Source organism: Bombina bombina, chromosome 2 (genome assembly GCF_027579735.1).
Source record: "Bombina bombina isolate aBomBom1 chromosome 2, aBomBom1.pri, whole genome shotgun sequence".
In the NCBI taxonomy this organism is placed as follows: domain Eukaryota; kingdom Metazoa; phylum Chordata; class Amphibia; order Anura; family Bombinatoridae; genus Bombina; species Bombina bombina.
In genome coordinates this window covers 1,061,623,817-1,061,644,248 of record NC_069500.1, presented here as the reverse complement: position 1 = coordinate 1,061,644,248, position 20,432 = coordinate 1,061,623,817, and the positions used below count along the sequence as shown (strand labels likewise).

Here is a 20,432-nt window from a genome sequence, read left to right as displayed (position 1 = left end):
TATAACTCCCGCTCAAGTGACGCCAAGTACATCTAGCGCGTCTAATTCTTTTACCTTACAGGACATGGCGGCAGTTATGAATGCTACCCTCACAGAGGTATTCTCCAAACTGCCAGGGCTACAAGGAAAGCGAGACAGCTCTGGGGCTAGAATTAATACAGAGCTTTCTGACGCTTTATTGCCTGTGTCCGATATACCCTCACAATGCTCAGAAGCCGAGGCAGGTGAGCTATCTGTGGGTGACATTTCAGACTTAGGGAAGGCCTTCAGTCTGATTCTGAGATGACAGCGTTTAAATTTAAGCTTGAACACATTTAAGCTTATTGCTTAGGGAGGTTTTAGCGACTCTGGATGACTGTGACCCCATTGTGGTTCCAGAGAAATTGTGTAAAATGGACAAATACTTTGCAGTACCTGTTTACACCAATGTTTTTCCAGTCCCTAAGAGGTTTTCGGAAATTATTACTAAGGATTGGGATAGACCAGGTGTGCCGTTCTCTTCCCCTCCTGCTTTTAAAAAGATGTTTCCCATAGATGCCACCATACGGGACTCGTGGCAGACGGTTCCTAAGGTGGAGGGAGCAGTCTCCACCCTAGCTAAGCGTACAACTATCCCCGTCGAGGACAGTTGTGCTTTCCTAGATCCTATGGATAAAAAATTGGAGGGTCTCCTTAAGAAAATTTTTATACATCAAGGTTTTATTCTCCAGCCTCTTGCATGCATTGCCCCAGCTACTGCTGCAGCGGCTTTTTGGTTTGAGTCTCTTGAGGAGGCTCTACAGGTGGAGACCCCTTTAGACGATATTCTAGACAGGATTAAAGCTCTTAAGTTAGCCAACTCCTTTATTTCTGACGCCATTTTTCATTTAGCCAAGCTAACGGCTAAGAATTCAGGTTTTGCTATTTTGGCGCGTAGGACGCTATGGCTTAAGTCCTGGTCACCAGACGTTACTTCAAAGTCTAAGCTTCTTAACATCCCCTTCAAGGGACAGACCCTATTCGGGCCCGGTCTGAAGGAGATCATTTCTGATATTACTGGAGGAAAAGGTCACGCCCTTCCTCAGGATAGGTCCAATAAGTTAAGGACCAAACAGAATAATTTTCGTTCCTTTCGAAACTTCAAGAGTGGTGCAGCTTCAGTTTCCTCTAATGCAAAACAAGAGGGAAATTTCACCCAGTCCAAACCAGTCTGGAGACCTAACCAGGCTTGGAATAAGGGGAAGCAGGCCAAGAAACCTGCGGCTGCCTCTAAGACAGCATGAAGGAGTAGCCCCCGATCCGGGACCGGATCTAGTGGGGGGCAGACTCTCTCGCTTCGCCCAGGCTTGGGCAAAAGACGTCCAGGATCCCTGGGCATTAGAGATTGTTTCCCAGGGATATCTTCTGGACTTCAAATCTTCATCTCCAAAGGGGAGATTTCATCTCTCACAATTATCTGCAAACCAGATAAAGAGAGAGGCATTCTTACATTGTGTTCAAGACCTGCTGGTTATGGGAGTGATCCACCCAGTTCCAAGGGAGGAACAGGGGCAGGTCTTCTATTCAAATCTGTTTATAGTTCCCAAAAAAGAGGGAACTTTCAGACCAATCTTGGATCTCAAGATCCTAAACAAATTTCTCAGGGTCCCATCCTTCAAGATGAAGACTATCCGAACCATCCTCCCTATGATCCAGGAGGGTCAATATATGAACTTAAAGGATGCTTATCTCCACATTCCGATTCACAGAGATCATCATCAGTTCCTCAGGTTTGCCTTCTTAGACAGGTATTACCAGTTTGTGGCTCTTCCCTTCGAGTTAGCCAGGGCACCAAGAATCTTTACGAAGGTTCTAGGGTCCCTACTGGCGGTTCTAAGGCCACGGGGCATAGCGGTGGCTCCTTACCTAGACGACATTCTGATACAGGCGTCGACTTTTCAAATCGCCAAGTCCCATACGGACATTGTTCTGGCTTTTCTGAGGTCTCACGGGTGGAAGGTGAACGAAGAAAAGAGTTCTCTCTCCCCTCTCACAAGAGTTTCCTTCCTAGGAACACTGATAGATTCAGTGGAAATGAAAATTTTTCTGACAGAGGTCAGGTTATCAAAGCTTCTAACTTCCTGCCGTGCTCTTCATTCCACTTCTCGGCCGTCAGTGGCTCAGTGTATGGAAGTAATCGGCCTAATGGTAGCGGCAATAGACATAGTTCCATTTGCCCGCCTACATCTCAACTTTGCATGCTGAATTAGTGCAATGGGGATTACACAGATTTGTCCCCTCTGCTAAATCTGGATCAAAAGACCAGGGATTCTCTTCTCTGGTGGTTCTCTTGGGTCCATCTGTCCAGGGGAATGAGTTTCCGCAGGCCAGAGTGGACTATAGTCACGACAGATGCCAGCCTTCTGGGCTGGGGCGCAGTCTGGAACTCCCTGAAGGCTCAGGGTTCGTGGACTCGGGAGGAAGCCCTCCTTCCGATAAACATTCTGGAACTGAGAGCGATATTCAATGCTCTTCAGGCTTGGCCTCAACTAGCTGTGATCAGGTTCATCAGATTTCAGTCGGACAATATCACGACTGTAGCCTATATCAACCATCAGGGGGGGGGACAAGAAGCCCCCTGGCAATGTTGGAGGTTTCAAAGATAATTCTATGGGCAGAGGTTCACTCTTGCCATCTATCAGCTATCCATATCCCAGGAGTAGAGAACTGGGAGGCGGATTTTCTAAGTCGAGAGACTTTTCATCCGGGGGAGTGGGAGCTCCATCCGGAGGTATTTGTCCAGCTGATTCAACTATGGGGCAAACCAGAAGTGGATCTAATGGCGTCTCGTCAGAATGCCAAGCTTCCTTGTTACGGGTCCAGGTCAAGGGATCCCCAGGCAGCGCTGATAGATGCTCTAGCAGTGCCCTGGTCCTTCAGCCTGGCTTATGTGTTTCCATCGTTTCCTCTGCTCCCTTGTCTGATTGCCAAGATCAAGCAGGAGAGAGCTTCAGTGATTTTGATAGCACCTGCGTGGCCACGCAGGACTTGGTATGCAGATCTGGTGGACATGTCATCCCTTCCACCATGGACTCTGCTGCTGAGGCAGGGCCTTCTACTCCAAGGTCCAGTCAAACATACAAATCTAATTTCTCTGCGGCTGACTGCTTGGAGATTGAACGTTTGATTTCTCTTGTTAAGTGTATCCAGTCCACGGATCATCCATTACTTATGGAATATATTCTCCTTCCCAACAGGAAGTTGCAAGAGTCCACCCACAGCAAAGCTGCTATATAGCTCCTCCCCTAACTGCCATATTCAGTCATTCTCTTGCAAGCCTCAACATAGATAGGAGGTCGTGAGAGTCTGTGGTGATTTATACTTAGTTATTCTTCAATCAAAAGTTTGTTATTTTTAAATGGCACCGGAGTGTGCTGTTTTTCTCAGGCAGTATTTGGAAGAAGAATCTGCCTGAGTTTTTCTATGATCTTAGCAGACGTAACTGAGATCCATTTGCTGTTCTCACACATTCTGAGGAGTGAGGTACTTCAGAGGGGGAATGGCGTGCAGGTTTTCCTGCAAATAAGGTATGTGCAGTAAAATATTTTTCTAGGAATGGAATTGACTAAGAAAATACTGCTGATACCGAAGTAATGTAAGTAAAGCCTTAAATGCAGCGATAGCGAATGGTATCAGGCTTATTAATAGAGATACATACTCTTATAAAAATGTGTTTTAAAACGTTTGCTGGCATGTTTAATCGTTTTTTAACGTACATAGGTGATAACACTGTAATGTTGGTATAGCCTTAAATGCAGTAAAAGCGACTGGTATCAGGCTTATTAATAGAGATACATACTCTTGTAAAAATGTGTTTTAAAACGTTTGCTGGCATGTTTAATCGTTTTTAACATATGTTTGGTGATAAAACTTATTGGGGCCTAAGTTTTTTCCACATGGCTGGCTTAAATTTTGCATAGAAACAGTTAACTGAAGCTTCCCACTGTTGTAATATGAGTGGGAGGGGCCTAATTTAGCGTTTTTTTGCGCAGTTAAAATTACAAAATGAATTATCCATCTTCCCTCAGCAGTCCCATGAATACTACAGGACATTTCTAAAGGGCTAAAAAGACTTCCAAAATCGTTTATAGGGAAGGTAATCCACAGCTCTGCTGTGGCAGTTTTGTTGTGTCTGTTTTTAAAAACGTCTGTCGTTTTTTTGATCTGTTTTTTGCATTAAGGGGTTAATCATCCATTTGCAAGTGGGTGCAATGCTCTGTTACCTTATTACATGTACTGTAAAAATTTTGTTTGTTTTACTGCCTTTTTTTCACTGTTTTTCAAATTTTTACAAAATTTGTTTCTCTTAAAGGCACAGTAACGTTTTATATATTTGCTTGTTAACTTGATTTAAAGTGTTTTCCAAGCTTATTAGTCTCATTATTAGTCTGTTCTAACATGTCTGACATAGAGGAAGCTCTGTGTTCATTATGTTTTAAAGCCATGGTGGAACCCCATCTTAGAATGTGTACCAGATGTACTGATTTCATGTTAAACAATAAAGATCATTTTTTGTCTTTAAAAACATTATCACCAGAGGATTCTGTCGTGGGGGTAGTTATGCCGACTAACTCTCCCCACATGTCAGACCTTTTGACTCCCGCTTTAGGGACTCACGCTCAAATGGCGCTAAGTACATCAAGGGCACCCATAGCGTTTATTTTACCAGGGGATTCTGTCGAGGGGAAAGTTATGCCGATTAACTCTCCCCACGTGTCAGACCCTTTGACTCCCGCTTCAGGGACTCACGCTCAAATGGCGCCAAGTACATCAAGGGCGTCCATAGCGTTTATTTTACAAGACATGGCAAAGGTGGTGTATAATACTCTGGCAGCAGTATTAGTCAGACTACCTGAAATTAAAGGAAAGCAGATAGCTCTGGGGGTAGATACAGAGCATACAGGCGCTTTAAGAACCATGTATGATACTACCTCACAATATGCTTAGTCTGTGGGTGATTTTTTTGACTCAGGGAAGATGATTTAACCTGATTCTGATATTTCTACATTTAAAATTTATGCTTGAGAACCTCCACTTGTTGCTCAGGGAGGCTTTGGCTGCTCTGTATGAATGTGTACAATCGCAGGGCCAGGGAAATTGTGTAGACTGGATAAATAATATGCAGTGCCGGTGTGTACTGATGTTTTTCCAATACCTAAAGAGGTTTACTAAAAATTTTTTTAATAAGGAATGGGATAGACCAGGTGTGCCTTTCTCTTCCCCTCCTATTTTTTAGAAGAATGTTTTCTAATAGTTACCACCACACGGGACTTCTGGCAGACAGTTCCTAAGGTGGAGAGAAGAGTTTCTACTCTAGCTAAGCGTACCACTACCTCTGGCGAGGACAGTTGTGCTTTTTAGATCCAATGGATAAAAAATGTTTATTCAACAGGGTTTTATCCTGTAGCCCCTTGCATACATTGCTTCTATCACTGCTGCTGCGGCGTTCTGGGTTGAGTCTCTTGATGAGGCTTTACAGTTAGAGACTCCATTGGATGAATATATTTGACAAGCTTATACTAGCCAATTCCTTTGTTTTCTGATGCCTTTGTTCATTTGACTAGACTAACGGCTAAGAATTCTGTTTTTTACTATACTGGCGCGCAGAGCGCTATGGCTTATATCATGGTCAGCTGTCGTGACTTTAATAAATAAGCTACTTAACTTCCCTTCAAGGGGCAGACCCTATTCGGGCCTGGTTTGAAGGAGATTATTGCTTATATCACTGGAGGAAAAGGTCATGCCCTTCCTCAGGATAGGAATCAAGGGCCAAAAAAGATCTAATTTTCGTGCCTTTTAAAACTTCAGGGCAGGTGTGGCATCCACTTCCTCTAAGGCAAAACAAGAGGGAATTTTTGCTCAGTCCAAGGCGGTCTGGAGACAATTGGACCTGGAACAAAGATAAGCAGGCCAAGGAGCCTGCTGCTGCCTCTAAGGCAGCATGAAGGAACGGACCCCTATCCGGTAACGGATCCTATAGGGGGCAGACTTTCATTCTTCGCCCGGGCGTGGGCAAGAGATGCCCAGGATCCCTAGGCATTGGAATTTATATCCCAGAGATATTTTCTGGATTTCAAAGATTCCCCCCCCCCAAAAAAAGGGGAGATTTCGCCTTTCACAATTATCTGCAAACCAGATAAAGAAGGAGGCATTCTTACATTGTGTACGAGATCCATCCAGTTCCAAGAGAGGAACAGGGACAGAGTTTTTACTCAAATCTGTTTGTGTTTCCCAAGGTGAGGGAACCTTCAGACCTATTTTGGATCTAAAGATCTTAAACAAATTCCTCAGAATTCCGTCATTTAAGATGGAAAATATTCGTACCATCTTAATTATGATCCAGGAGAGTCAATAGAGGACTACAATGGATTTGAAGGATGCTTATCCTCACATTGTGATGCATAAAGATCACCTTCGTTTTTCAGGTTTGCCTTTCTAGACAGGCATTACCAGTTTGTAGATCTTTCCTTTGGGATATCTACAGCTCCAAGAATCTTTATGGAGGTTCTGGGGTCGCTTTGGCGGTCCTTAGGCCGCGGGGCATAGAAGTGGCCCCTTAGTTAGACGACATCCTGATACAGGCGTCAAACATCCAAATTGCCAAGTCTCATACGGACGTAGTACTAGCATTTCTGAGATCACATGGGTGGAAAGTGAACAAGGAAAGAGTTCTCTATCCCCAATCTCAAGGGTTTCCCTCCTAGGGACTCTGATAGATTCTGTAGAAATGAAAATTTACCTGACGGAGTCCAGGTTGTCAAAGTTTCTAAATTTCTGCCGTGTTTTTCATCCCATCCGCGCCCTTCGGTGGCTCAGTACATGAATGAAATCGGCTTAATAGGTAGCGGCAAGGGACATAGTACCGTTTGCACGTCTACATTTCAGACCGCTGCAACTATGCATGCTCAGTCAGAGGAACGGGGATTACACAGATTTGTCCCCCTGTTGAACCTGGACCAAGAGACCAGAGATTCTCTTCTCTGGTGACTATGTCGGGTCCATCTGTCCAAGGGTATGACCTTCCGCAGGTCAGATGGGACAATTGTTACAATGGATGCCAGCCTTTTAGGTTGGGATGCAGTCTGGAACTCCCTGAAGGCTCAGGGATAGTGGACTTAGGAGGAGACCCTCCTTCTAATAAATATTCTGGGAGTGATATTCCATGCTCTTCAGACTTGGCCTCAGTTAGCAACTCTGAGGTACATCATTCTCAGTCGGACAATATACACGACTGTGGCTTACATCAGCCATCAAGGGGGAACAGAAGTTCCCTAGTGATGTTAGAAGTCTTACAATAATTCACTGGACAGAGACTCACTCTTGTCTATCAGCTATCCATATCCCAGGTGTTGAGAACTGGGAGGTGGATTTTCTAAGTCGTCAGACTTTTCTTCCGGGGGAGTGGGATTTCCTTCGGAGGTCATGACCAAGCAGGAGAGGGCTTTTGGTGTTTTTGACAGCGCCTGCGTAGCCACGCAGGACCTGGTATGCAGATCTGGTGGACATGTCATCCTTTCCATCACGGTCTCTGCTTCTGAGACAGGTCCCTCTACCTCAGGGTCCTTTCAACCATCTAAATAGAATCAATCTGAGATGGACTGCCTGGAGACTGAACGCTTGATATTATCAAAGCATGGCTTCTCCGAGTCAGTCATTGATACCTTAATACAGACATGAAAGCCTGTCTCTAGGAAAATTGAACATAGATATGGTGTAAATATCTGATTGTTATGAATCCAAGGGTTACTCATGGAGTAAAGCCTGGATTCCCAGGATATTATCTTTTCTCCAAGATGTTTTTGAGAAAAGGGTTGTCAGCTAATTCCTTAAAAGGGACAGATTTTTACTCTGTCTATTTTTTTGCACCAGCGTCTGGCAGGTATTCTAGATGTTCAGGCATTTGGTCAGGCTTTGGTTAGATCCAAGCCTGTGTTTAAAACTGTTGCTCCACCATGGAGCTTAAACCTGGTTCTTAAGGCTCTTCAAGACGTTCCGTTTGAACCTTTTTTGTTCCATAGATATCAATCTATATCTTGGAAAGTTCTTTTTGGGTAGATATTTCCTCGACTCGTAGAGTCTCCAAGTTATCTGTGTTACAATGTGATTCTCCTTATCTGGTCCTTCGTACGGATAAGGTAGTCCTGCGTTCCAACCTGGGTTTTTTCCTAAGGTGGTATCTACAAGAACATCACTCAAGAGATAGTTGTTCCATGCTTGTATCCTAATCCTTCCTCAAAGAAGGAACGTCTATTACACAATATTGGACGTGGTTTGTGCTTTAAAGTTTTACTTACAAGCTACTACAGTTTTCATCAAACGTTCACCTTGTTTGTTGTCTATTCTGGACAGAGGAGAGGTCAAAAGACTTCAGCAGCCTCTCTGTCTTTTTGGTTAAAAAGCATAATTCATTTAGCTTATGAGACTGCTGGACAGCAGCCTCCTGAAGGGATTGCGGCTCATTCTACTAGAGCTGTGGTTTTCACTTGGGCCTTTTTTAAATGTGGCTTCTGTTGAACAGATTTACAAGACGGAGTCTTGGTCTGCGCTTCATACTTTTTCAAATTTAACAAATTTGATACCTTGCTTCTTCGGAGGCTATTTTTGGGAGAAAGGGTTTTTTTTTTTACAGGCAGTGGTAACTTCCGTTTAAGTACCTGCCTTGTCCCTCCCATCATCCGTGTACTTTAGCTTTGGGATTGGTATTCCATAAGTAATGGATGATCCGTGGACTGGATACACTTAACAAGAGAAAACATAATTTATGCTTACCTGATAAATTTATTTCTCTTGTAGTGTATCCAGTCCACGGCCCGCCCTGTCACTTTAAGGCTGGTAATTTTTTCATTTGAACTACAGTCACCACTGCACCCTATGGTTTTTCCTTTCTCTGCATGTTTTCGGTCGAATGACTGAATATGGCAGTTAGGGGAGGAGCTATATAGCAGCTTTGCTGTGGGTGGACTCTTGCAACTTCCTGTTGGGAAGGAGAATATATTCCATAAGTAATGGATGATCCGTGGACTGGATACACTACAAGAGAAATAAATTTATCAGGTAAGCATAAATTATGTTTTTATCAAAACGTGGTTTCTCCGAGTCGGTCATTGATACCTTAATTCAGGCTTGAAGTCTGTCACCAGGAAAATCTATCATAAGATATGGTGTAAATATCTTCATTGGTGTGAATCCAAGGGTTACTCATGGAGTAAAGTCAGGATTCCTAGGATATTATCCTTTCTCCAAGAAGGATTGGAGAAGGGATTGTCAGCTAGTTCCTTAAAGGGACAGATTTCTGCTCTGTCTATTCTTCTGCACAAGCGTCTGGCAGATGTTCCAGACGTTCAGGCGTTTTGTCAGGCTTTAGTTAGAATCAAGCCTGTGTTTAAACCTGTTGCTCCGCCATGGAGTTTAAATTTAGTTCTTAAAGTTCTTCAAGGGGTTCCGTTTGAACCTCTGCATTCCATAGATATCAAGCTTTTATCTTGGAAAGTTCTGTTTTTGGTAGCTATCTCTTCGGCTCGAAGAGTTTCAGAGTTATCTGCCTTACAGTGTGATTCCCCTTATCTGATATTCCATACAGATAAGGTAGTGTTGCATACCAAACCTGGATTTTTTCCTAAGGTGGTATCTAATAAGAATATCAATCAGGAGATTGTAGTTCCGTCACTTTGTCCTAATCCTTCTTCAAAGAAGGAACGTCTATTACACAATCTTGACGTGGTTCGTGCTTTAAAGTTTTATTTACAAGCTACTAAGGATTTTCGTCAAACATCTGCATTTTTTGTTGTCTACTCTGGACAGGGGAGAGGCCAAAAGGCTTCGGCACCTTCTCTTTCTTTTTGGCTGAGAAGTATAATCCGTTTAGCTTATGAGACTGCTGGCCAGCAGCCTCCTGAAAGAATTACAGCTCATTCCACTAGAGCGGTAGCTTCCACATGGGCTTTTAAAAATGAGGCCTCTGTTGAACAGATTTGTAAGGCGGCGACTTGGTCTTCGCTTCATACTTTTTCTAAATTCTACAAATTTGATACTTTTGCTTCCTCGGAGGCTATTTTTTGGAGAAAGGTCTTGCAGGCAGTGGTGCTTTCCGTTTAAGTTCCTGCCTTGTCCCTCCCTTGGTATTGGTATCCCACAAGTAATGGATGAACCCGTGGACTGGATACACCTTACAAGAGAAAACAAAATTTATGCTTACCTGATAAATTTCTTTCTCTTGTGGTGTATCCAGTCCACGGCCCGCCCTGTCACTTTAAGGCAGGTGTTTTTTATTTTTAAACTACAGTCACCACTGCATCCTATAGTTTCTCCTTTTTCTTGCTTGTCTTCGGTCGAATGACTGGGGGTGGCAGTTAGGGGAGGAGCTATATAGACAGCTCTGCTGTGGGTGTCCTCTTGCAACTTCCTGTTGGGAAGGAGGATATCCCACAAGTAATGGATGAACCCGTGGACTCGATACACCACAAGAGAAAGAAATTTATCAGGTAAGCATAAATTTTGTTTTTAAGGGCTATTGGAAGTCTATTCTTAGATTAGGGGGTGTTTTTATTTTGGGGGGCTTTTTTATTTTCATAGGGAATGGGTTTAATTTTTTAAACTTTGGTAATTTTTTGTTTTTTTATTTTCTGTAATATTAGATGTTTTTATTTTCTGTAATTTTAGCTTAATTTAAACATAGGTTTAATTTTTTACATTTTGGGGGTTAGACTTAGGTGGGTTTACTGTTAGAGGGACTTAGAATTTTTGGTAACTGAAAAAGAGCGGTTTAACTTAGGGCAACGCCCTACAAAAAGCCATTTTAAGGGCTATTGGTAGTTTAGCATTAGATTAGGGGGTGTTTTTATTTGGGGGGGGCTTTTTATTTTCATAGGGATTAGGTTTAATTTTTGATAATTTGTTTATTTTTTCTGTAGTTCTATTTTTTTAATTTTTTTTAATTAACAACACATAGACCCCTAATTTCATTATAGCAATAAGGCTGCTAGATCAATACCCATGTTTATCATTTTACACTAAGAATGTCTAATGTGCAAGTATAAAATCTTCTCCTTTGTCTCAGTTCCCTATAACTCCTCCATGTGTTAAGCTTTAAATGGTTAATAGCCTTTACTGTAAATGTATCAATTCTCTTGTGAAATTCCTAAGCATTGTGCAATGTTCCATAATCCTTGTTTTTAAAGCAGTCTTTTTCATCATATACAGGTGGCCCTTGGTTTACGCCGGTTCAATTTGCGTCGTTTCAGAATAACAAGCTTTTTTTCCAATCATTTGACTGCTATTGAAAAGCTTTGGAAAGCAGTGCACTAATTAAAATAGCCAGTAGGTGGAGCTGTCTGCTTGTTTTGCAGCAAAGTTATGCAACTTAACAGACTGAAATTGATCTGTGTACACAGAGCAGACATTAGCTATCGAGCAACAAGATTTAGCAGCCACTTCCCTATTATCTTCCTGTCCTGCTGCTTGAGGTGAGGGTGCCTAACTGCTTATTAATCACTGCAGATTGAAATGCATAGAATAGGTGCAGACCCAATATTATCTAACATGCTAACAAAGTTTTGTTCATTAAACTTAGTTTGATGATGGTGATGCAGTCTGTTGTGTAATTATTTAATTAGTTGATGTTTAGCAAATGTTTTTTTTCATTAAACTTAGTTTGATGATGATACAATCTATATTATTAGGTTTATAATGATGTTTAGCATTTAAAGCCTTAATTTCAAAGCTTTAAAAATAATGTATTAGGTGTAACTTATGACAATTTTGAGAGGGGCCTGGAACCTAACTCCCTCACTTCCAATTGACTTACATTATAAACTGGGTTTCAATTTACAACGGTTTCAATTTACAACCATTCCTCCTGGAACCTAACCCCGGCGTAAACTGAGGGCTACCTGTATATTGGTTCGCATTGCAAAAAAAAAAAAAAAACTCTTTCTGAAATATACTACATTTAGAAAGACAGGTTAAAAAAATAGTTCCTTATCTCTGGCTATTTCCCATTAAACGTATCTGCATTCTTTATATCTATATATTTACATGTTGTACAGTTTTTATCCCACTTATAAATCATGTATCATTTTCTTGTGTTATTTTCGCTCTCTTTCTTCTTTTACATTTCAAATTGCTTGGCGCCAACACATTTCATAAATGTTTCTACAAAAAATACCCTTCTGAGCATTTCCTATCATTTATTTTAGCAAAGGGTCTTGTAAGTTTCTGTGATTATTGTTTTTTTTTCCCTTCAAATAATGGATGGAGCTTTATATAAGTTTGTGATAAAGTTTATTATAATTACAATGTTTCTCCTATATTTGATTAGTTACTCCTTAGAATACCCTTGGTTTTATTGAATGTTTCCTCTTTTATTTCTTTAAAACAATTCTATTTAAACTTGCATTTTTATGTACTTTCACCTTTCTTGCAAAATCTTTGTAATAGCACCTTTATAGCATCTTTATATCCAATGGCTACTCATTATCAGTTTTTTATATAAATATCTAAAAAAGACAATTGTTAGTATACTATCATATATCATAAATGTAAGATTCAAATTTGTAGTTAAAATATTAAATATTTGTAAGAGCTCTTCCGGACCATTCCATATAATTAAAGATCTTTAATTATAAGTTTTATTTGAAATGGCGTTTAATAATTAATTGCACATATTATTAATTCATTGGTTAAATGAAAAAAATTATGCATGTATGAAATCCCAAGTAACTATCCTGTTTTATTTTCAGTTTGCCCAAAGTGATATTTTGCTTTAAAGGGACATTAAACACTTTGAGATGGTAATATTAAATGATAAATTGTATATAATAAAACAACTCTGCAATATACTTTCATTATTTATTTTGTCCTCTTTGCCTGTAATTCCATTCTGAAATTGTGAGCTTTTCAGTTCCTGTTAGAAATGGAAGTGCAGAACACTGTTAAATCCAGCACAACAATTGGCTGCACACTCTAGTGACCTATTTATAACTGTCTCTAATTGGCCACAGCAGAGAAGGTAACACAAGTTACAACATGGCAGCTCCCAGTGTTTTATAGACACTAAAACTTTACACTTATTTTGTCACTTTTTAAACAACTAATGAAACTTTAAAAAATACATCTACATGTTACTCATGGACTAATCTTTTCTTTGAATGCATCATTCTATCTAGCATGTACGTCGTGTTTAATGTCCCTTTAAGTCTGCAAAAAAGTCTGAGAAAAACGTGTCTTATAATGTTTAATATGTTCACTCAATCTGAGTATAAGAAACTAAATCAAATGGCATGTAGGTTTGTGAGCCCAGCTGTCCCATAAATCGCCTTTATGCAAGGTGATCTACAAAAGTTTGCAACTTGTGGACAGGGCCCTTTACCCACTCATTGGGTCTATTGTATGTTGCACCTAGGTCTATAGTGCTGTGGAATCTGTTGGTGCTCTAAAAAAATAAATGATAATAATAATAACAACAAATAATTACAACAATTACACTTCTGTTTGCTTGGAATGGCAGGGAAAGGAAGCCAAAAAAACAAAACAAAAAAATAAATAGTAGTTGCATGCAAACTCTATGGATTGGAATAGGGATCTGTGGTGTTAGATGTTATGTACCCATTTCTTTATAATGTTGATAACTATGTAAACAAACACACATCTATTGTAAGATAGCCATTCTTATCTATGAATCTAGTGTTCTATTCAAGCTTCATATATCTGCTTGAGAGGCAAAGTTAAGGTGATTATCTTTTGTAAACAGGCTGTCTGGCCTCTTTCAGGAGGAAGTTTACGTAACTGAGTATCCTGCGGTAATTGTGGAGCCAGTTCCGAGTGCCCGTTTGGAGCAGGGCTATGCTGCCCAGGTTCTGGTGTACGATGATGAGACCTTCATGATACAAGATGTTGCAGAGGAGCAAGAGGTGGAGACTGAAACAGTGGAGATAGGTGGGACACACACACGTCTGTAAGATAAATGTATTCCCAATATTTGTAGTACACAAGGAATTGGTGAAATTAAAATTGTTATATTTTGTGTGGAAAAGACAAAAGAGCGCTCCACATAGTGTATGTCTATATTTTGGTGCCGTACATTTTTGAGGAAGCTACATTTTATAGATAGATTTGGAATTTGTAAATGGTATACACTATGTGGTGCCCTCTTTCATCTTTTTCAAACTAACCATAGCAATATGAATCACCTTTCATATGATTATTGGAGGAGCAGCCTTGGTGTCAACCTTATCTTCAGGATTACACTGTAGATTTGCATAATCAACAAATGCAAGATAACAAGACAATGCAATAACACTTAGTCTGAACTTCAAATGAGTAGTAGATTTTTTTTCTGACAATTTTAAAAGTTATGTCTTTTTCCACTCCCCCTGTACCATGTGACAGCCATCAGCCAATCGCAAATGCATACATGTACCACGTGACAGCAATCAGCCATTCACAAATGCATACACACTTATTCTTGCACATGCTCAGTAGGAGCTGGTGACTTAAAAAGTTTAAATATTAAAAGACTGTGCACATTTTGTTAAAGGAAGTAAATTGGAAAGTTGTTTAAAATTACATGCTCTATCTGAATAATGAAAGTCTAATTTAGATTGTGTCCCTTTAACTTTCTTTATATTGTCCTCATTAGCACCCCATTGGATAAATCTGAAATTAAAATGTAATCTATAATAATTTAATTAATTAACATAGAAAAGGTACCTAATATTTTTTATTTTAAAATCGGTAGAGAATTAGCAGAAATTGAAAGATTTGAAAGTGGCAATAACTGGTTATGAGCACAACTTCAATTGAAATAAGTGTATAGTTACAGTTGTTTGAGAAGGTTTATCTTTCAGAATTACACCATGTACATAATGTAGGGATACAGCCTGTGGGTTTACTAAAAGCATCCTTAAAGGGATATTAAAGTCCAAATTAAACTCATGATACAGATAGGGCATGTAAATCTAAATAACTTTCTAATTTACTTTTATCATTAAATTTGCTTTGTTCTCTTGGTATTCTTAGTTGAATACTAAACCTAGGTAGGCTCATATGCTAATTTTCTAAACCCTTGATGGCCGCCTCTCATCTGAATGCATTTGACTGTTTTTCATAGCTAGAGGGCATTAGTTTGTGTTTTATTTAAATTACATTGTACTCATGCACGTGGAGTTATTTAAGATTCAGCACTAATTGCCTGAAATGCAAGTCTGTCAAAAACATAATTTATGCTTACCTGATAAATTCCTTTCTCCTGTAGTGTAGTCAGTCCACGGGTCATCATTACTTCTGGGATATTAACTCCTCCCCAACAGGAAGTGCAAGAGGATCACCCAAGCAGAGCAGCTATATAGCTCCTCCCCTCTACGTCACACCCAGTCATTCGACCGAGAACCAAACGAGAAAGGAGAAACTATAGGGTGCAGTGGTGACTGGAGTATAATTGAAAAATTTAGACCTGCCATAAAAAACAGGGCGGGCCGTGGACTGACTACACTACAGGAGAAAGGAATTTATCAGGTAAGCATAAATTATGTTTTCTCCTGTTAAGTGTAGTCAGTCCACGGGTCATCATTACTTCTGGGATACCAATACCAAAGCTAAAGTACACGGATGACGGGAGGGACAGGCAGGATCTTTATACGGAAGGGACCACTGCCTGAAGAACCTTTCTCCCAAAAACAGCCTCCGAAGAAGCAAAAGTGTCAAATTTGTAAAATTTGGAAAAAGTATGAAGAGAAGACCAAGTTGCAGCCTTGCAAATCTGTTCAACAGATGCCTCATTCTTAAAGGTCCAAGTGGAAGCCACAGCTCTAGTAGAATGAGCTGTAATTCTTTCAGGAGGCTGCTGTCCAGCAGTCTCATAGGCTAAACGTATTGTGCTACGAAGCCAAAAAGAGAGAGAGGTAGCAGAAGCTTTTTGACCTCTCCTCTGTCCAGAATAAACGACAAACAGGGAAGAAGTTTGGCGAAAATCCTTAGTTGCCTGTAAATAAAATTTCAGGGCACGAACTATATCCAGATTGTGTAGAAGTCGTTCCTTCTTTGAAGAAGGGTTAGGACACAATGATGGGACAACAATCTCCTGATTGATATTCCTATTAGTGACTACCTTAGGTAAGAACCCAGGTTTAGTACGCAGAACTACCTTGTCTGAATGAAAAATCAGATAAGGAGAATCACAATGTAAGGCCGATAACTCAGAGACTCTTCGAGCCGAGGAAATAGCCATTAAAAACAGAACTTTCCAAGATAACAATTTAATATCAATGGAATGAAGGGGTTCAAACGGAACACCCTGTAAAACGTTAAGAACTAAATTTAAGCTCCATGGTGGAGCAACAGTTTTAAACACAGGCTTAATCCTGGCCAAAGCCTGGCAAAAAGCCTGAACGTCTGGAACTTCTGACAGACGTTTGTGTAAAAGAATGGACAGAGCTGAGATCTGTCCCTTTAAGGAACTAGCAGATAAACCCTTTTCTAAACCCTCTTGTAGAAAAGACAATATCCTAGGAATCCTAACCTTACTCCATGAGTAACTCTTGGATTCGCACCAATGTAAGTATTTACGCCATATTTTATGGTAAATCTTTCTGGTAACAGGTTTCCTAGCCTGTATTAAGGTATCAATTACTGACTCCGAAAATCCACGCTTTGATAAAATCAAGCGTTCAATTTCCAAGCAGTCAGCTTCAGAGAAATTAGATTTTGATGTTTGAAAGGACCCTGAATTAGAAAGTCCTGTCTCAGAGGCAGAGACCAAGGTGGACAGGATGATATGTCCACTAGATCTGCATACCAGGTCCTGCGTGGCCACGCAGGCGCTATTAGAATCACCGATGCTCTCTCCTGTTTGATCCTGGCAATCAATCGAGGAAGCATCGAGAAGGGTGGAAACACATAGGCCATCCCGAAGGTCCAAGGTGCTGTCAAAGCATCTACCAGGACCGCTCCCGGGTCCCTGGACCTGGACCCGTAACAAGGAAGCTTGGCGTTCTGGCGAGACGCCATGAGATCTATCTCTGGTTTGCCCCAAAGTCGAAGTATTTGGGCAAAGACCTCCGGATGAAGTTCCCACTCCCCCGGATGAAAAGTCTGACGACTTAGGAAATCCGCCTCCCAGTTCTCCACTCCAGGAATGTGGATCGCTGACAGGTGGCAAGAGTGAGACTCTGCCCAGCGAATTATCTTTGATACTTCCATCATCGCTAGGGAGCTTCTTGTCCCTCCTTGATGGTTGATGTAAGCTACAGTCGTGATGTTGTCCGACTGAAACCTGATGAACCCCCGAGTTGTTAACCGAGGCCAAGCCAGAAGGGCATTGAGAACTGCTCTCAATTCCAGAATGTTTATTGGAAGGAGACTCTCCTCCTGAGTCCATGATCCCTGAGCCTTCAGGGAATTCCAGACAGCGCCCCAACCTAGCAGGCTGGCGTCTGTTGTTACAATTGTCCAATCTGGTCTGCTGAATGGCATCCCCCTGGACAGATGTGGCCGAGAAAGCCACCATAGAAGAGAATTTCTGGTCTCTTGATCCAGATTCAGAGTAGGGGACAAATCTGAGTAATCCCCATTCCACTTACTTAGCATGCACAATTGCAGTGGTCTGAGATGTAGGCGTGCAAAGGGTACTATGTCCATTGCCGCTACCATTAAGCCGATTACCTCCATGCATTGAGCCACTGACGGGTGTTGAATGGAATGAAGGACACGGCAAGCATTTTGAAGCTTTGTTAACCTGCCTTCTGTCAGGTAGATCTTCATTTCTACAGAATCTATAAGAGTCCCCAAGAAGGGAACTCTTGTGAGTGGAAAGAGAAAACTTTTCTCTTCGTTCACCTTCCACCCATGCGACCTTAGAAATGCCAGTACTAACTCTGTATGAGACTTGGCAGTTTGAAAGCTTGACGCTTGTATCAGAATGTCGTCTAGGTACGGAGCCACCGAAATTCCACGCGGTCTTAGTACCGCCAGAAGAGCGCCCAGAACCTTTGTGAAGATTCTTGGAGCCGTAGCCAATCCGAATGGAAGAGCTACAAACTGGTAATGCCTGTCTAGGAAGGCAAACCTTAGATACCGGTAATGATCTTTGTGAATCGGTATGTGAAGGTAAGCGTCCTTTAAATCCACTGTGGTCATGTACTGACCCTTTTGGATCATGGGTAAGATTGTCCGAATAGTTTCCATTTTGAACGATGGAACTCTTAGGAATTTGTTTAAGATCTTTAAATCCAAGATTGGTCTGAAGGTTCCTTCTTTCTTGGGAACCACAAACAGATTTGAGTAAAACCCCTGTCCGTGCTCCGACCGCGGAACCGGGTGGATCACTCCCATTAGCAAAAGATCTTGTACACAGCGTAGAAACGCCTCTTTCTTTATTTGGTTTGTTGACAACCTTGAAAGATGAAATCTCCCTTTTGGGGGAGAGATTTTGAAGTCCAGAAGATATCCCTGAGATATGATCTCTAACGCCCAGGGATCCTGGACATCTCTTGCCCAAGCCTGGGCAAAGAGAGAAAGTCTGCCCCCCACTAGATCCGTTCCCGGATCGGGGGCCCTCAATTCATGCTGTCTTAGGGGCAGCAGCAGGTTTTCTGGCCTGCTTGCCCTTGTTCCAGAACTGGTTAGGTTTCCAGCCTTGTCTGTAGCGAGCAACAGCTCCTTCCTGTTTTGGTGCAGAGGAAGTTGATGCTGCTCCTGCCTTGAAGTTACGAAAGGCACGAAAATTAGACTGTCTAGCCCTAGGTTTGGCTCTGTCTTGAGGCAGGGCATGGCCTTTACCTCCTGTAATGTCAGCGATAATTTCTTTCAAACCAGGCCCGAATAAGGTCTGCCCTTTGAAAGGTATGTTAAGTAATTTAGATTTAGAAGTAACATCAGCTGACCAGGATTTTAGCCACGGTGCTCTACGTGCCTGAATGGCGAATCCGGAATTCTTAGCCGTAAGTTTAGTTAAATGTACTACGGCATCTGAAATAAATGAATTAGCTAGCTTAAGGGTTTTAAGCTTATTTGAAATCTCATCTATAGTTATTGAGTCAAGAGTCTCTTCCAGAGACTCGGACCAAAATGCGGCCGCAGCCATGACAGACGCAATACATGCAAGGGGTTGCAATATAAAACCTTGTTGAACAAACATTTTCTTAAGGTAACCCTCTAATTTTTTATCCATTGGATCTGAAAAGGCACAGCTATCCTCCACCGGTATAGTGGTACGCTTAGCCAGAGTAGAAACCGCTCCCTCCACCTTAGGGACCATCTGCCATAAGTCCCGTGTAGTGGCGTCTATTGGAAACATTTTTCTAAATACAGGAGGGGGGGAAAAGGGTACACCGGGCCTATCCCACTCCTTAGTAATTATCTCTGTAAGCCTCTTAGGTATAGGAAATACGTCAGTACTCGCTGGTACTGCATAGTATCTATCCAGCCTACATAATTTCTCTGGGATTGCAACGGTGTTACAATCATTCAGAACCGCTAATACCTCCCCTAGCAGTACACGGAGGTTTTCTAGTTTAAACTTAAAATTTGAAATGTCTGAATCCACTCTATTTGGATCAGATCCGTCACCTGCAGATTGAAGCTCTCCGTCCTCATGTTCTGCAAATTGTGACGCAGTATCTGACATGGCCCTAATATTATCAGCGCACTCTGTTCTCACCCCAGAGTGATCTCGCTTACCTCTAAGTTCTGGTAATTTAGACAAAACTTCAGTCATAACATTAGCCATGTCCTGTAGTGTGATTTGTAATGGCCGCCCTGAAGTACTCGGCGTTACAATATCACGCACCTCCCGAGCGGGAGATGCAGGTACTGACACGTGAGGCAAGTTAGTCGGCATAACTTCCCCCTCGTTGTTTGGTGAATGATGTTCAATTTGTACAGATTAACTTTTATTTAAAGTAGCATCAATGCAATTAGTACATAAATTTCTATTGGGCTCCACCTTGGCTTTTGCACATATAGCACAGAGATATTCCTCTGAGTCAGACATGTTTAACAAACTAGCAATTAAACTAGCAAGCTTGGAAATACTTTTCAACTCAATTTACAAGTAATATGAAAAACGCACTGTGCCTTTAAGAAGCACAGAAAAAAACTATGACAGTTGAATAACAATGAACCGGAGAAATTATAAAAACCAAATTTTTCCCGGTAAAGGCATAAATTTAGCAAAGGATTGCCCCCATTAGCAATGGATAACTAACCCTTAATAGCAGAAAAAAATGTACAAAATATAAACGTTTTTTATCACAGTCAAAGCACAATCTCACAGGTCTGCTGTGAGTGATTACCTCCCTCAAAATAATTTTTGAAGAGCCTTGAGCTCTGTAGAGACGATCCGGATCATGCAGGGAGAGAAACAGACTTGTGACTGAATTTCTGATGCGTAGCAAAAGCGCCAAAATAGGCCCCTCCCCCTC

General features: G+C 41.3%; 1 protein-coding gene across 1 annotated transcript in view; it reads left to right on the top strand.

Moving 5' to 3' along the window:
• Positions 1-20,432, top strand: part of ELF2 (E74 like ETS transcription factor 2) — a 453,216-nt gene that overhangs the window by 239,255 nt on the left and 193,529 nt on the right. Inside the window, exon 4 of the mRNA XM_053703674.1 lies at positions 13,785-13,950. Coding sequence (XP_053559649.1) covers positions 13,785-13,950 — 166 coding nt within the window. The remainder of the gene's footprint in view (positions 1-13,784; positions 13,951-20,432) is intronic.